Source organism: Camellia sinensis, chromosome 14, assembly GCF_055761805.1.
Source record: "Camellia sinensis isolate YWXY chromosome 14, ASM5576180v1, whole genome shotgun sequence".
Taxonomy (NCBI): Eukaryota; Viridiplantae; Streptophyta; class Magnoliopsida; order Ericales; family Theaceae; genus Camellia; species Camellia sinensis.
Window position 1 is genome coordinate 69847612 of NC_138974.1, and position 14714 is coordinate 69862325.

A 14714-nucleotide genomic window follows, 5' to 3' on the forward strand; every position below is an offset into this window, starting at 1 on the left:
AGGGAAAAAGAAGAGTAAGATAGAAAACAAAATCAGAATATAAGAGCTCACCTTAGCCTCATGCTGGGCTTTGATAGGTCTATATACAACTGAATGCCAGACAAGTATGGCACATAGTATTGCACAACAGAGTTTCAAATCAACTGAGCTGAACATAACTACCTGGCTTAGTTCAGCTAAGAGTTTTAAACATAAAATTCAATTTTAGCACACTAGGTATCCTCTAAACAATGATACTAAGAACCATAACATGCTTGGTAACAGATAACAAATAACAAATAACAAATAACAAAAGTTACATCATTCATTCATTCCATCATTCCATGGTTCTGCTAGAGCTTCATTCCATCATTCATTCATCATTTATTCCATAACAAATAACAAATTGAATGTTTCCGAAAATTCATTCCATCATTCATTCCATAACAGATAACAAGTTGAGGGAAATCAACAAAAGTTACACCATAAAGTACATAAAACCCAAAATGTTTCCCAAAATACATAAACATAAGTTAGTTCATGATGAAGTACATAAAACCCAAAATGATACAAATTTCCATTCAGTTCCCCAAAATAGAATAAAGTACAAAAGTTACATTATAAAGTACAAAATGATAGAAAATACAATGAAATACACCATCGCTTTCATATTATTTTCCATCCTTTGAAGCCTTCGACCATAGTCATTTTCCATGTAGTCAAGCCTCGTCCTTACACCATTAAAGTCTTCGACTATCATACCATCACAAGCTATACAGTTGGAACGGATTCTAGATGTAACGTCTTCATCATCTTCATCCACGAACTTGAAGTAATTGTAATGGGGAGTGAGAGTGTTACTCTGCAATACATGAGAATCAGTTAGTTCAATAAGACAAATATTAATGTAACTACTAAAGGAAGAAATTTTCCAATACAAACTTACATATTTTGATGGGCAAACAAAGAACAAACGCCCTTAATTTCCATTCTCATTGGTTCTTACAATATGTATGGCAGCGGTTCTTCCACAATTGCACAACCTCAGTTGTAATCTTATGTTGCTAATGTTAGAAGAAGAAGCCATTTTTTAAATCTGCATACATGACAACTTTTTTAAATGGCAGTTCCATAGAGGAGAGGGACAGAGTGCAAAGGCTAAAAGAATTTGAGCCAAACTGAAAAGATCTTCACTTAAAATGGGACAATGTGGAACAACTAGTGTAACATCTTCAACTACAATTTCTTAGTTCTTGTGGAACAACTACAATTTCTTAGTTCCATACAGGAGATGGACAGAGTGTGGAACAACTACTAAGTTCTTGTGTAACATCTTCAAACACAGAACAAACTTAGTATAAGAAACTTAGTGTCATGGATATAATTTCTTACAAGCACATGCCTCAAGAACTTAGTATAAGAAAAGATCTTCTACTCAAACAGAATCTTTCCTATCAGAACTTAGTATAGTTCATCCTAAAACAGAATCTTTCCTATCAGAAAAGATCTTCTAATACTTTTCTCCACAAGAACTTAGTATAAGATGTTCTAATCTATGCATGTGTTCCATTGCTTCAATTAAAATAAAGTTCCCTCTCATTTAATTTTTCATAATTCATGTTGCTATAGACATCATCCTTTAATTTTTGTTTGTTTAGCAGCATCCTTTCCAAGTTAGTTTGACTACAGACATAAATGCTTTCTATTTTTCACTGTAAGAGACAACCACAAAATTCTAGAATAAATAATTTAATTATAGTTCAATGTGAGCCTGCGCTGCTAAATGTAACATCAAAAGACCACAAACCATTAATACTTCATAATTCTTTGTTTTGTCAATCAGATTTGGTTTCATCACAAGCAAGCTATACAATGAAACCAACAAAAAGAATGAGACTACATTAATGCTTAAGTAGTGCAACTGGTCCAGTGTTCAACAAATGCATATAATGTTGTGCAGATTAGTTACTAACCAGAAAATGATAAAGTGGAGACATAACAAAATAAATGAGAAGAGGAAGCAAGACAATAAAGACGAAACTTAAGTAAGACAACGAAGACAATGAACACAACTCAAGTACAAAATTAATCAATTTGACAAACTAATTCATCCAAAACCCACAAAATCTCAGCCGAAACTGTGAAAGCCCTAATTTCTTTCACAGTGAAAGCCCTAATTTTTGTCACAGTGAAAGCCCTAAATTCACAGTGAAATCCCTAATTTTTCACTGTTCCAATCCCAAATCAAAGCCCTAATTTTGAAATTTCAATCTCAATCACACAACCCTAATTTCTTAATTTCAGAGTTTCGAATACAAACATGGTTCCCCATGAACAAATTTCTTCACTCAGCTGATGGTGGTCGCGGTGGAGCTATGGTTCACGAAGCAGAGAATATTAGGGCTGGAATGGGTCGCCGGTGCCATCTGGGGGACTGGTCGTCGCCAGTGCCGTCTAGGGGACTGGTCGCCGGTAAGGGTGGGTTCGGTGGAGGAGGATAGATAAGTACGAGGCTGAGTGAAATATAGCTTGGCTGAATGATTATGCTTCAATGTATAACTAGCAACGGGTAGGAATAAATGAAATTTCAAAATATTTTTTTTTTTTTTTAATCTCAACCGTTGGATATACAACGGTTGATCTCAGCCGTTGCAAGGAGGCTTGCAAGCATGGTTTGCAAGGAAAGGATCTGAACTCAATATAAACCACCACTTGATTTTGCAAGTTTTGGTAATTTTTTATATTTAAAAAAAGAAAAAATCCTAAGCCTTTTTTTTATTGTGGTAAGACTGAATAAATACTCTCCTTTGGGAGAAGTTATTTAAGGGTTATTTGGAGTGTTTTAAATAAGTGTATTTTTTAATTTTTTGGACTAAAAAATAGAGGAAAAAAATATGGTTGTTTGGGATAATTTTTTATTTTTTTACGAAAAAATGTATATTAAAATATTGTATAAAGTAGCAAAATTACAAAATTACCCCTATGTCCTAGACTAGTGTAGCTGCGCTGACTTTCCCTCTCCTTTCATTTTTTTATTTTATTTTAATGTAAGTGTGGCTTACATTGTGTCATGTTTTGCACTTTTATGAGAAATTGTGACTGCTGCGGCAATGGCTACACAGTTTGACCTGTTTGGAATTTTTATTTTTATTTTTTTGGGGACAGATTTTCTGCCAAAAAATATGTGAATAGTATAAACTTTTTTATTTTTTTAGTGACTTTTTGACTTTTGTATATCATGCCAAACCAACCCTTACTATCCAGGGACAACAACATGGTGCCATAAATTTGGAATGAATAATACTATATGTACCAATTAGTGTACATGTGGCATCATTTTAGAGGTTTTGGATATTTGTAATGTATATAATAAATGTAGTCAGTAATAATGTCATAATACTAGCTAGTACACTAATTAGTGTATATAACACCACCGATTTGGAATTGGGTTCCTGCTGTGCCATAAGGTACAGCAAGCTGTTGTGAGGCTCATTAAGGGTATGGTCCGAGTCTTTTTTGATAATTTGAATTGTTCATATTATAAAATTCGTCGAATAAATCATGCATACAAAAAATCAAGTAATTTGGACATTTGTAGCCTTATAGTAAGAGCACATTGGTTTTTCAAAAAATAAACAATTATCATAATTTTAATAATTTTTAAAAACAATTAGGACTTAATCATAAGGTTACAAATGTCCAATTAATTTAATTTTTTGTATGGATCATATACTCGACAAACTTTACAATATCAACGGTTCAGATTATCAAAATACACTGGATAAATATCTTTACAGGCCCTCACAATACGACTACTGTGTCATAAGGTGCAACAGTAACCCTCAATCCCATAAATTTATTATAATTGGTAAAAATAGTGAGTGTTACCTATTTTATGTTAGTGATGGAGTAAACAGTAAGGTTGTATTGTAATTAGTGATTGCGGGGTGACGTCGTCCAGTAGTTATTGGGGAGAAAAAGTTCATGCAATGGTAATATTGGCCTTGTTAGGTTTATCTCTTGGGAGAATTTTTGAAAAAAATTTAAACAATTTATTTAGTTGGAAATTTTTGAAAAATAAAAATATAAAATCACTTTTTTCTTTACTACATATCGATTAATCATTTTTTCTTTTTCCTCTCTCTTTCTCTTATATTTTATACATCAATCAATTATTTTTTCTTTCACAGCCATTTATTCAACTACTATAAAAAAAAATAATTTAAATCATCCTAAATTCCGAAACTATTTTCAACACATATAACCAAACAAATTTTTAAATTTTATAAACTATTTTCATAAAATTATTTTCCAAAATTGTTTCACAAATACAAACCAAACATGACTATTATATTTTTAATGACACATGGTATTATCATCTAATAAAAATCTATTATGTACACCATTATGTAGATGGATCTAGTTTTATTTTCATGGTAGAAGTTACTCTCTTAGAGTGTCATTATCAAACTCATTAGAGTTTTCTCTTGGTTATTTTATATTACAAAATTATAGAAATACACTCCATCAAACTTAATTATTGACTAGCTCCTTTAGTTGAATATCATACCACTATTTACACGTAATTAGAGAAAGAGGCTCACAAATTATTTTAGATAATAAAATATTTAATATATTTATTATATTTTATTTATCATTTAATAAATAACTAAACTAGTGCAATTGTAATACATGAGCTAAAAAACATAATTTGATAAATTAAGAAAAAAAAATTATAAACAAGATTGTATAAAAAACTAATCAAAATGATATAATTATGTTATTTTTAAAAATATAAGTTAGAATAATATGTATTTTAAATTGAGATAAGCGGAGCGTAAAGTATCACATCATTTTGTATGTAAATTTAATATAATTGTTTTATGGGCAAATTACATTGACTTTCCTAAAATTTGGATACAACAAACCATATATTTTAAAATAATTAAATCAACATCTTTATTTGTAAGCTTAAAGGAATTAGAACGAATGTAGGTAGTGACAAGACTAAAAGAAAAATAAAATAAAATATATATTTTAATGTAAAAAATGACAAAAATTACTTTCTTATTCATGAGACTAACAAATTATGAAGAAAAATAGGTTAAGTGTTACGTAAATCAAAACCTTAAAGGAGTTTAATATAATATGCAAATTTATGAAATTTATTGTATTTGCTTCAAATTTTAAGAGATTTAAATGTAATTTATCTAATATTTTATTTATATATCATTACTCTAAACAAATGTGATCATTCACTATTTTAATTCTCTCTTGAATATTAAATTTGAAATTGGAAAAAATAAAATAAAAATAGAATATAGTAAAAACCAGAGAATTTATTACAGAATGCATTTGAAAAAATAATTAACTGAAATAGAAAAATATATTTTTAGTTAAAATTTAATCAAAATTTTAATTTTTTTTTGATAGAGATGCCCTTATTTGATACAAGCGACATGCTCAATCAATAATATAGACTAGAATTACATGAGTCTAAAAATAAAAATATAATAAAAAATTAATAATATATTATTAGATGCGCATATGAGAGAATCTTCCAAACACATATGATAATTCCCGCAAAATGAGACCACCACCCAAATAAATAAGAAAAATGCTTTGGAGCTCTAATTTTTAAGCTCTAAAGGTAGCTCTAATGAGTTGGTAGTGGGCTCCACTTACAATGATGTGATATTTTGGTCTTGGTTTGTTTTTATTTTATTTTTTTTGTTCATTGCCATGTCATTAGTGCTCTATTAGAGCACCAAAATTAGTGATATGAATCATTGCTGAATAAATAAGGAGTGAGCATCGTTCGGATTTGAGTAAAATCAGAACTAATTCGTTATCTACGGATCTTGAAAAATTGAAATCAATTTAATCCATTTAAATCGTAAAACCAATTCGAACTAATCCATTTAAAGGCGAATTAGATCGGTTTAGGATCACGAATTTACATAATTAAATAACAAAAAAATATATATAACACTTTAATTTCATAAAAATATAAATATAGCACCATATTAGTTTCACAATAGTAATATGTCTTTTTATAATAGCGATAAACTATTCTAAAATTTAAACTAGGGGTAGGCGCGGGTCGGTTGCGGCCACGGAACCTCCAATCCGCCATCCGTCCGCCAGATTGGCGGATTGGAGAAAATTAATCCGCATCCGTCCGCCAATCCAGCGGATGCGGATTGGCGGTTTGACGGATGGATACGAATCGGTTTGGCGGTTTGAAATTTTATAAATTTTCAACATAGTTCAACTTGTACACTTCCTCAAAAAAAAAAAAATAAATAAAATATTACAGTCATTGACTTAAAAAAGTATTACAATTACTGCATGCCTCATCCAAAGAAAAAAAGTTTGAAACTTTAGATTATCATAATCACTGCATGCCTCATCCACATATTACAATCACAGCATGTCTCATCCATATAAAGTATTACAATCTGTGGTTCTTAAAATATAAAAACAATTCAAACTACCAAAACATGAACAGAACAATAGTAAAGATTGTATGTCTCTGTATTGTTACATTTATAAATATTTTTGAAAACAAAAACCAACCAGCATATATCATATTTTCTATTTATTACTTTTAGAGTTAGATTTAAAAACCAAAAAATATATTCAAGTTGAAAACTTTGTTTCAACAGAATATTTGAACTCTTTTTCAATTGAAAACACAAACAAAATATTTAAACAAATTGAAAACACAAAGTCTTATAAATTACTAAAGGTGCTCGCGGTTTGGCGGTTCGGTTGCGGCCAAAGGAACCTCAAATCCGCCATCCGTCCGCCAAATTTGCGGATTTGAGAAAATCAATCCGCAACCGTTCGCTTGTCATCACGCATCTGTCCAAAATGAGGCGGATCGGTTCGGTTTGGTCGGTTTTGGCGGATCGGTATATCCGCTGCTCACCCCTAATTTAAACAACTATAAGAAAACTAGTTCTATCATTAGTATTTAGATCATTATAAATTAACACTAAAAACTAGCAAACAAAAGTAATAAAATAAGATACTACGCAAGTTTAGGTTTGGATTTAAATTTTATATGAAATAAGAGAAGATGCCATGTATGAAGGTGTATAATAAAAATATAAAATATTTGTATACGGTCCGGATCGGTTCCAATCCAGAACCGTGGGGTTCAATCTGGAATCAATCCGTGAATTACGGATTTTTAATTTTTCAATCGGGAACCAAACCGCAGATTCAAAAAACTAGTCCAAACCTACTAGATTAGACTAAATTAGATCGGATTATAAATTTCACGGATTCCTTAATCAGTCCTAAAATAAACGTGGCATAAGTAGGACCCCCAAGAACATAATATTAAAAAATAAATAAATTTATTTTAAATAATATGAATATCGGTGAAAAACCATGCATGAAAGTCTAGAAGGACAGAAAGAATTTCGTCTCCTAATCAGATACAAACCTCCCAAAAGAACAATAATTTGAGTTTGATTTTAACAACAATCGGAGCCAACAACAGTTCAGATCTGAAAGAGCCAAAAAGTGAATTGAGAGTTCAATTCAATCACATTAATTTTTGAATAGTACTTTATAACACAGGTTGGTGTCGACTCTCTGTTTCGGTTATCGCTTTCCAACACCTTTCAATAACTTTTACGTTTCGTGATTTTCAAGTCTCTCTCTCTCTATATATATATATAGGTGAGTGAGTGTTGTGTTTTGCAAAGGATTAGGGTTTTGGGTTTGTTTTGCTCTGAGGATTTACGATTAGGGTCTGTCCCATGTTTTCTTCTTTCGTTTTCCTTATCTGGGTCTTTCAATTTTGAGTTTTATCTTCAAAATCGATATAAAATACGAAGATTTTTCTCCTAAAGTTTGTGTCTTTATTTGAATTTTTATTGTATTTGAAGTTGAATTGTTTGATAAGAACAGTTTGATTTGTTTCAAAGTGGATTGACCCATATTCTTTGAAAATATAAACAATGTGAATTGTGTAAATTTTGGCAGGTACCGAGTTTTGGTTGAATCAGAGCTATGGCAAATAATTCTTCAAATGGGGATCATCAGACACCCAAAAAGCCACCTCCGCCTCCTTCCCCATTGCGGTTTTCTAAATTTTTTCAGGTATAGTCAATTTCTATATTCTATAGAATGTATGTTATCCATTCAAATTAAGCTTTTTTATATTTTGATGCTCTTTTCAAGATCTGTTTGCTAATTGCGACAAAACATTGTTTATGGTTATATATTTAATTGAAAATTGTGTCTTCATACTTTTGTTCATACATTTGAATATTTGTAATTCAATTTGTCGTCTTCTTATTTTTCTATCCACTAATTACGATCTTTGTGGGTAGGAGTCATCTGTTACAACATTTTGGAATTGTAGAGTTTCGTGGCATGTAACAATTCGTAAACTTGATCCAGTTTAATATAGATCAGCTTGAGACGCGTAACTAAAGGGATTGCTTGATGGACATTAACCAAAATTAGTCAAATTGAATGTATAGATTTGTCGGTCGCCTCGCCTTGTTATTAGTTCGAGGAAGTGATGAATGTTGTAGAGTGCGATACTAGAACTGGGGGCTCTTGTCTGATTAAATCTGAAAGAAAAAAGAGAGATTGCCCATATTATTCCCCTATTTTTTTATTCCTAATCTATGGACCAATTGGCAAATGTTCATGATCTTTGTGGAATACTTTGGCTCTGTGCTGGAATGAAGAGTTGTTTATTACTGCATTCTTACACATTGTGGAATAAATTCCCTTTTATTGTACGATTATCACCTCCATGTGAGTAGCATTCTCATGGTAGTCATTTTTATATTCTTGATAGTCCAAATGCTCCTCAATAACATTCATTATTATTGATGGCAGTCTAATATGAGAATCTTGGTTACTGGTGGAGCTGGATTCATTGGTTCTCATTTAGTGGACAAATTGATGGAAAATGAAAAGAATGAGGTGAGTATTTATTCTTTCATCTTTTGTAGTGCTAGTTGGGTTTGTTAACCAAAAGAAAATTGGTAAGGCCACATGGGAAAAAAAACGAGCATTAATCCGAAAATGTCTATCTTTATCGAAATAAAATGAATAGGTTCTCTAACAAGATGCATTTTTTTTGTCACTAAGGTAATTGTCGCTGATAATTACTTCACTGGTTCAAAGGACAATCTTAGGAAATGGATTGGTCATCCAAGATTTGAGCTTATTCGTCATGGTAATTCTCATATTTTCTCTCCTAACTGATGTCCATAGTAAACAGTCAGCGAGATTCACCTCCATTGAGCATTATCTACAAAATGTTACTATAATTTTGTTGTTTCCTACTTGCTTTAGGATGTATTCTACCAAAGGTCATCATTGTAATCAGGATTGCACATGATTTTTTCCTTATGCCCACCTGTGTTGAACCTCGTGCATGTACTCAAATTTGTTACACAGACTCTTCAAAATAAATCAAATACCCGTGTCAAACACTTGGCACTTGGACTAGGGTGTGACATGTGTATAATACTTTTCATTTGACACTTCTTATATATGTGTGCAGTGTTCAAGATTTGTGTGATGTAACAAATCACAGTGGTCACACCCTAGGTGATCGTATTCATTTTGGGGAACATTCGTGCCATTATTTGACCTCAAACTTCATAAGCTTGTGTATTAAGAATTCAAATTTCTAGGCTAATTTTCAATATACTATCATTTTAAGTATATATTGTTGTATAGTTGCTATAAAATAAGTAAAAATTCCCCTTTGACATTGTGTGCTACATATAACACCATTTTATATCACATAATAGATTAAAAATATAAAAACATGGCCATTTTTAGCCGAGTCTTCTACCCTCATATAAATCAAGCATGGTCAATTGAAGTGTTTTTTGTGCCAAGTGGAGGCATGTTTTTATTTTCTTGATGACCCAAAACTGTTTGTCAGACAAACTTTAGCGTTAGCTTAATGTTGTAGAATAGATGTATGTATGTATGTAGAAGTATCCACTGAAGTAGATGGACTAGAACCCATGTCTGCAAGATTGTTGAACATCCATAGAAATTTTACATTCAGGAGCTGACCTCCTTCTTCTTATAAGTTTGCTTTCTTTGATGATGTTCCTTGATGATTAGAATTAATGATGTGATCCGTTTTGTTTTTTCATAGATGTGACAGAGCCATTGTTGGTTGAGGTTGATCAGATATACCATCTTGCATGCCCAGCTTCACCAATTTTTTACAAATACAATCCTGTGAAGGTGTGTTTATCGACATTCCATTTTTCGTGATCATTTTACATCATTATTACTATTTTTTTGTTCTATCATTTACTTTTCATATATTCTCTTCTGAATTGTGAAAACAGTTTAATAATTTATAGCCACAAATGATGTAACTTTCTGTCCGATTGCATCATCTATGTGGTCAACACAATATTTAACTGCAATATCAATATTTATCCTTTATCACTATCCTATGATCCCATCTTGTTCATCTTAGGATACACAAGAATTTTTAGAACCAAAAGCCATCAAAGCTGCCAGAGTTAAATTAAAATGGAAAACATTGGCCTATTTCAACTATTCTTATATTTGCATTTCAACTACCAATAGGATGTGATTATCTGCTTTTTGGGAATCTAGTGATTGTCCCTGGATATCATGATGGTCAGTCTCATGGTTTATACCACTTGTTGGAAAAATACACCAATAACAAATTTACAAATCTACTTTGCTGATACAAAGATTAGCTTGATTTTTCATAATGATTAATCTCATATTTCATCACAGCAACAGTTGTACTTTTTCTTTGGAAACCACAAATTCTGGATGGCATTGTTCTATGGCCAATTGACATTAATATTAATATGATCAGATAGAATTGCAATATTTAGCTCAAGGACATTTATACTGACAATATTTTCATGGCAACTTGAAAATATCTTATCGTGTTTCATGTTTTATACTTAATATTGAAGTAATTATGTGTTTATGCCTATAAATGTAAGTTGGATGTTTAGAGCCAATCTAATATGCCAGCATACGTACTCCAACAGACAATAAAGACAAATGTGATTGGCACACTGAACATGTTGGGACTTGCCAAGCGAGTTGGAGCAAGGTTAGGAAACTAATCTGTGCGTGTACAATTTTCAGTAGGTCTTATTTATGTTCTCATTTTACTTATTTATGTAACGTTGGACAGGATTTTGCTTACCTCAACCTCAGAGGTATATGGAGATCCTCTGGTGCATCCCCAACCTGAGACCTATTGGGGCAATGTTAACCCAATTGGTAAGTTCATGTCACACCCGCCCAGTGGAAGAAATACATATATCTATATATATGCATGTATTAAAAAATGTAAAGAGGCTTTGTTTTAAGTTTAAAAATTTTAATTTTATCTTTGGTTTGCATGTGAAAAGGGCAAGCTAGTATCTCTGGAGTGACCAATACTAAAAAAAGAATGATTTTTGTTTTTATTTTCCGTGATTGTTTTCAAATGCTTAAATGGAACATATTGCTCAAATTGTAATTTGCTACAAGTGATTTCCATTTTTCCCTTTTCTTAACTTAGTATGATGTGGAAATAATTGTTTGCATTCACGTATATGCATTTCTGATGCCTGAACAAAGAAATGAACAGAAACTTGTTGCAATAGCTGTAATCTATACAAGAGCTGCATTCCTCAGTCTTCCATTTCTTCAATTTGTTCATGCATCCATTATCTGATAAATAAATTTTTTTGGACATCACTGTGTAAAGTGATCTGAATTAATGCTAGTTACCAATATATGTTGTTGTATCCTTGTCACATGGTCTGTAACAATCTTAGCATTTGCAGTTTTTGCATAACATCAAATTCAACAACCCATAATATAATTACTTCTTGAATAATTACTTGAAGATCTGTTAATTGTATCGTAGGAGTTCGGAGTTGCTATGATGAGGGGAAGCGTGTTGCTGAGACTTTGATGTTTGATTATCATAGACAACATGGAATAGGTGAGCCTGTTTCCTCCTTACAATTGTAATTACAATTTTTTTTATTATTTTTTTGTGTGATGCATCTCGCATTTCTATTTTTACCAGAAATACGCATTGCTAGAATTTTCAACACATATGGGCCCCGCATGAATATTGACGATGGACGAGTAGTTAGCAACTTCATAGCTCAAGCAATTCGGTGAGTCCTTTATGTATTTGCAGGGTTTTGAAAGCATCCATAAATCACAGTCCTCTTTAATATATTTGCCAAGAAGACAACTATTAGACTGTATCACTACGCTTCTGTTCTGTGTGCATTATAGAGTCTCATGAGTTATGACTATCAAAATGCTCATCCAATACCATTGTATCAGATAGCGACATGGTGTGTAATTATAGAGGCCTAAATGTTATGTAAAGCATTGTGCTCATACAAGTCCGACTCTGATGCACAATAAGGATAGCAAAAATGTGATGAACACAAAAACCAAACATAAAATGGATCACAGACACTCACGTGGTTGGGACCTACACAGTGTGGGGTCCATAATTATGTAAGTCTGTGGCCCATCCCGTGTATAGTGCTAGATAGTAGCTGGTCAGTTGGCACTCTGTAATTTATTACCATTCCTGTACTAGGTGAATTGTCAGAAATCCGTGTTCTTCACTCATGATATTGCCTCTGATTTGCATTATTGTAGTGGTGAACCATTGACAGTTCAGGCTCCTGGAACACAGACACGCAGTTTCTGTTATGTCTCTGATATGGTAAGCAAGAGGTCTATATTAATTTAATAAGTTTCTAGCCATGAGATTGATTATAATTGGGCATTTCTGACCACCTATTTGCTCAATTTATTTTTGAAATTGTGAAGGTTAATGGACTTATCCGACTCATGGAAGGTGAAAACACAGGACCAATCAACATTGGAAACCCAGGTTTTCTTTACATACTGTTTTCTGGAGATACAGATACTGTGTTGCTCGTTTTAAAACATCAAGATGTTGTAATACATTCTAACCTCATTAATTTCTTGACATATTTAGGTGAGTTTACCATGATCGAACTTGCTGAGACGGTGAAGGAGGTAAGTTTCCATCTCCGCCACCATCCCTTTTTATCCACAAATCTGACAGTTTTGATCTCCATGTCGATTCATTAAGTGACATTAGTGAAATGAGAAAAATAAATATTAGTTCATTGGATTTTGTGAAATTTTACGTTTTCATTTTCAGTGAAATGAGAACAATGTACATAGCATTGATTTACATTTTCTCTTTTTTTCATTGAAGTTTCACACTGTTGACTTGCCTGCAGCTTATTAATCCTCATGTGGAGATAAAAATGGTGGAGAACACTCCCGACGATCCAAGGCAAAGGAAACCCGACATTACAAAGGCAAAGGAATTGCTAGAATGGGAGCCGAAGATCAAGTTGCGGGATGGGCTTCCCCTCATGGAGGAAGATTTCCGCCAGAGACTTGGAGTTCCCAAGTAGTAATGAAATGGCAGTCTTAGGTGTGCTGAGAGTGAAATTTTCAGACAATTTTCCATTTGACAGAGGGCTTTTCTGGTAGCTTCACCAGTTTTTGTTTGTCCACGATGTGTTTTCTTACTATTTTTTGATAATTTCTCTGTGATCTAGGTAAATAAATGGTAGTGATTTCTATTTTTTTTTATACCTTTTTAATTATGGACTCTGATACTTTGAGAACATTGCTCACTTGAGTTTGGCCACCACCTATTCAGGCTTAAGTTTATTCTTGGTTAAAAATAAATATTTGATATTCACTCTTTCCCCAGTCATTATATTGTCAATTGAATTTTTGCTTGGGCAGTTCAATAATTGCATTGGCTGCTTAATTTGTAGAGTTGCCTATCAATTTTAACTTAAATTTGCACTGACTAGTCTTAAGAATTTAATGCTAAGTTTGGTTTACTTGAATGATCATTTAATTAAAATGTTTATACTCGTGTTTGTTTCGTAAAAAATAGAATGATTAAAATAAAATAAAATGTATTATAATTATTTACTATCATAAAAGAATAATCATTGAGCCTTTGTTTGTGAATAGCTAATTCAACCTAACTAAATTAGTTCTGTGTGAGATTTTTTTTTGGCTTAGATGTGTTGATTGTGAGGGAAAAAATAAAACGATTATAATTTGTATGTAACGTTTTGTCTTATTGATTAAATTACGCCAAGTTTGGCATGATTGAAAAAAGACAAAAAGTCAAAAAGTCACTATCCTATTTAAGTCACATCATCTTATTTAAGTCACATCACCTCTCTAACACATCACTTCAAACCCAACCCAAACCCAACCCATATTTCATAAAAAGTAAAAAAGTGCACTTATTTAGTCTTCCCAAACTAGGCCTTAGTCTGTTTTATCTTTTTGTGCTTATTTACGACTCGTTTGGGACCAGGTTATTTTAGTAATTTTTTTATTTTTTACGAAAAAATATACAGAAAAATAGAGAGTGTGATGTGATATTTTATAGTGATTTTTTATCATTTTAACTAAAATGTATAGTTAACAAACAAGGCCTTAGGCACCATTTTAGCTCTTTCTATACAAACTTTTAATAAGTGTTAAGGAATGATTTTTCATTTTAATTAACTTTGTATGAAATGGCTTGGGCAAGTTAAATACAACAATATATTTTCCTCAATAATGGACCTTCAATGATTTAATTATAAAAATTAGAGAAATTTAATACAAAAAGTTTGAATGTCAAATTAAAAATTATCATT

At 31.9% G+C, this 14714-nt stretch overlaps 1 protein-coding gene across 3 annotated transcripts; it reads left to right on the forward strand.

The window, feature by feature from the left end:
* Positions 1-7357: 7357 nt before the first annotated feature.
* LOC114295702 (UDP-glucuronic acid decarboxylase 6) lies at positions 7358-13762 on the forward strand. 3 transcript variants are annotated; one of them, XM_028240033.2, is made up of 13 exons: positions 7358-7572; positions 7981-8097; positions 8851-8937; positions 9106-9193; positions 10136-10227; positions 11025-11089; positions 11174-11262; positions 11897-11974; positions 12062-12155; positions 12658-12724; positions 12832-12895; positions 13004-13044; positions 13275-13762. In XM_028240033.2, exons 2-13 carry the CDS (start codon positions 8008-8010, stop codon positions 13452-13454), a joined length of 1035 nt encoding a protein of 344 aa, XP_028095834.1. In that variant the 5' UTR covers positions 7358-7572; positions 7981-8007; the 3' UTR covers positions 13455-13762. The 3 variants fall into 3 exon arrangements, with proteins under 3 accessions (XP_028095834.1, XP_082760484.1, XP_082760483.1); XM_082904358.1 differs by having other exon boundaries at positions 7518-7674; XM_082904357.1 differs by having other exon boundaries at positions 7559-7745.
* Positions 13763-14714: the final 952 nt, after the last annotated feature.

What these genes read in the sequence shown, in the direction of transcription:
- LOC114295702 (XM_028240033.2), top strand. Translation starts at nt 8,008, where the DNA reads ATGGCAAATAATTCTTCAAATGGGGATCATCAGACACCCAAAAAGCCA. An exon ending in TGGAAAATGAAAAGAATGAG is followed by an intron (nt 8,938 to 9,105) that starts GTGAGTATTTAT and finishes TTTGTCACTAAG; the next exon opens with GTAATTGTCGCTGATAATTA. An exon ending in AATCAACATTGGAAACCCAG is followed by an intron (nt 12,896 to 13,003) that starts GTTTTCTTTACA and finishes TGACATATTTAG; the next exon opens with GTGAGTTTACCATGATCGAA.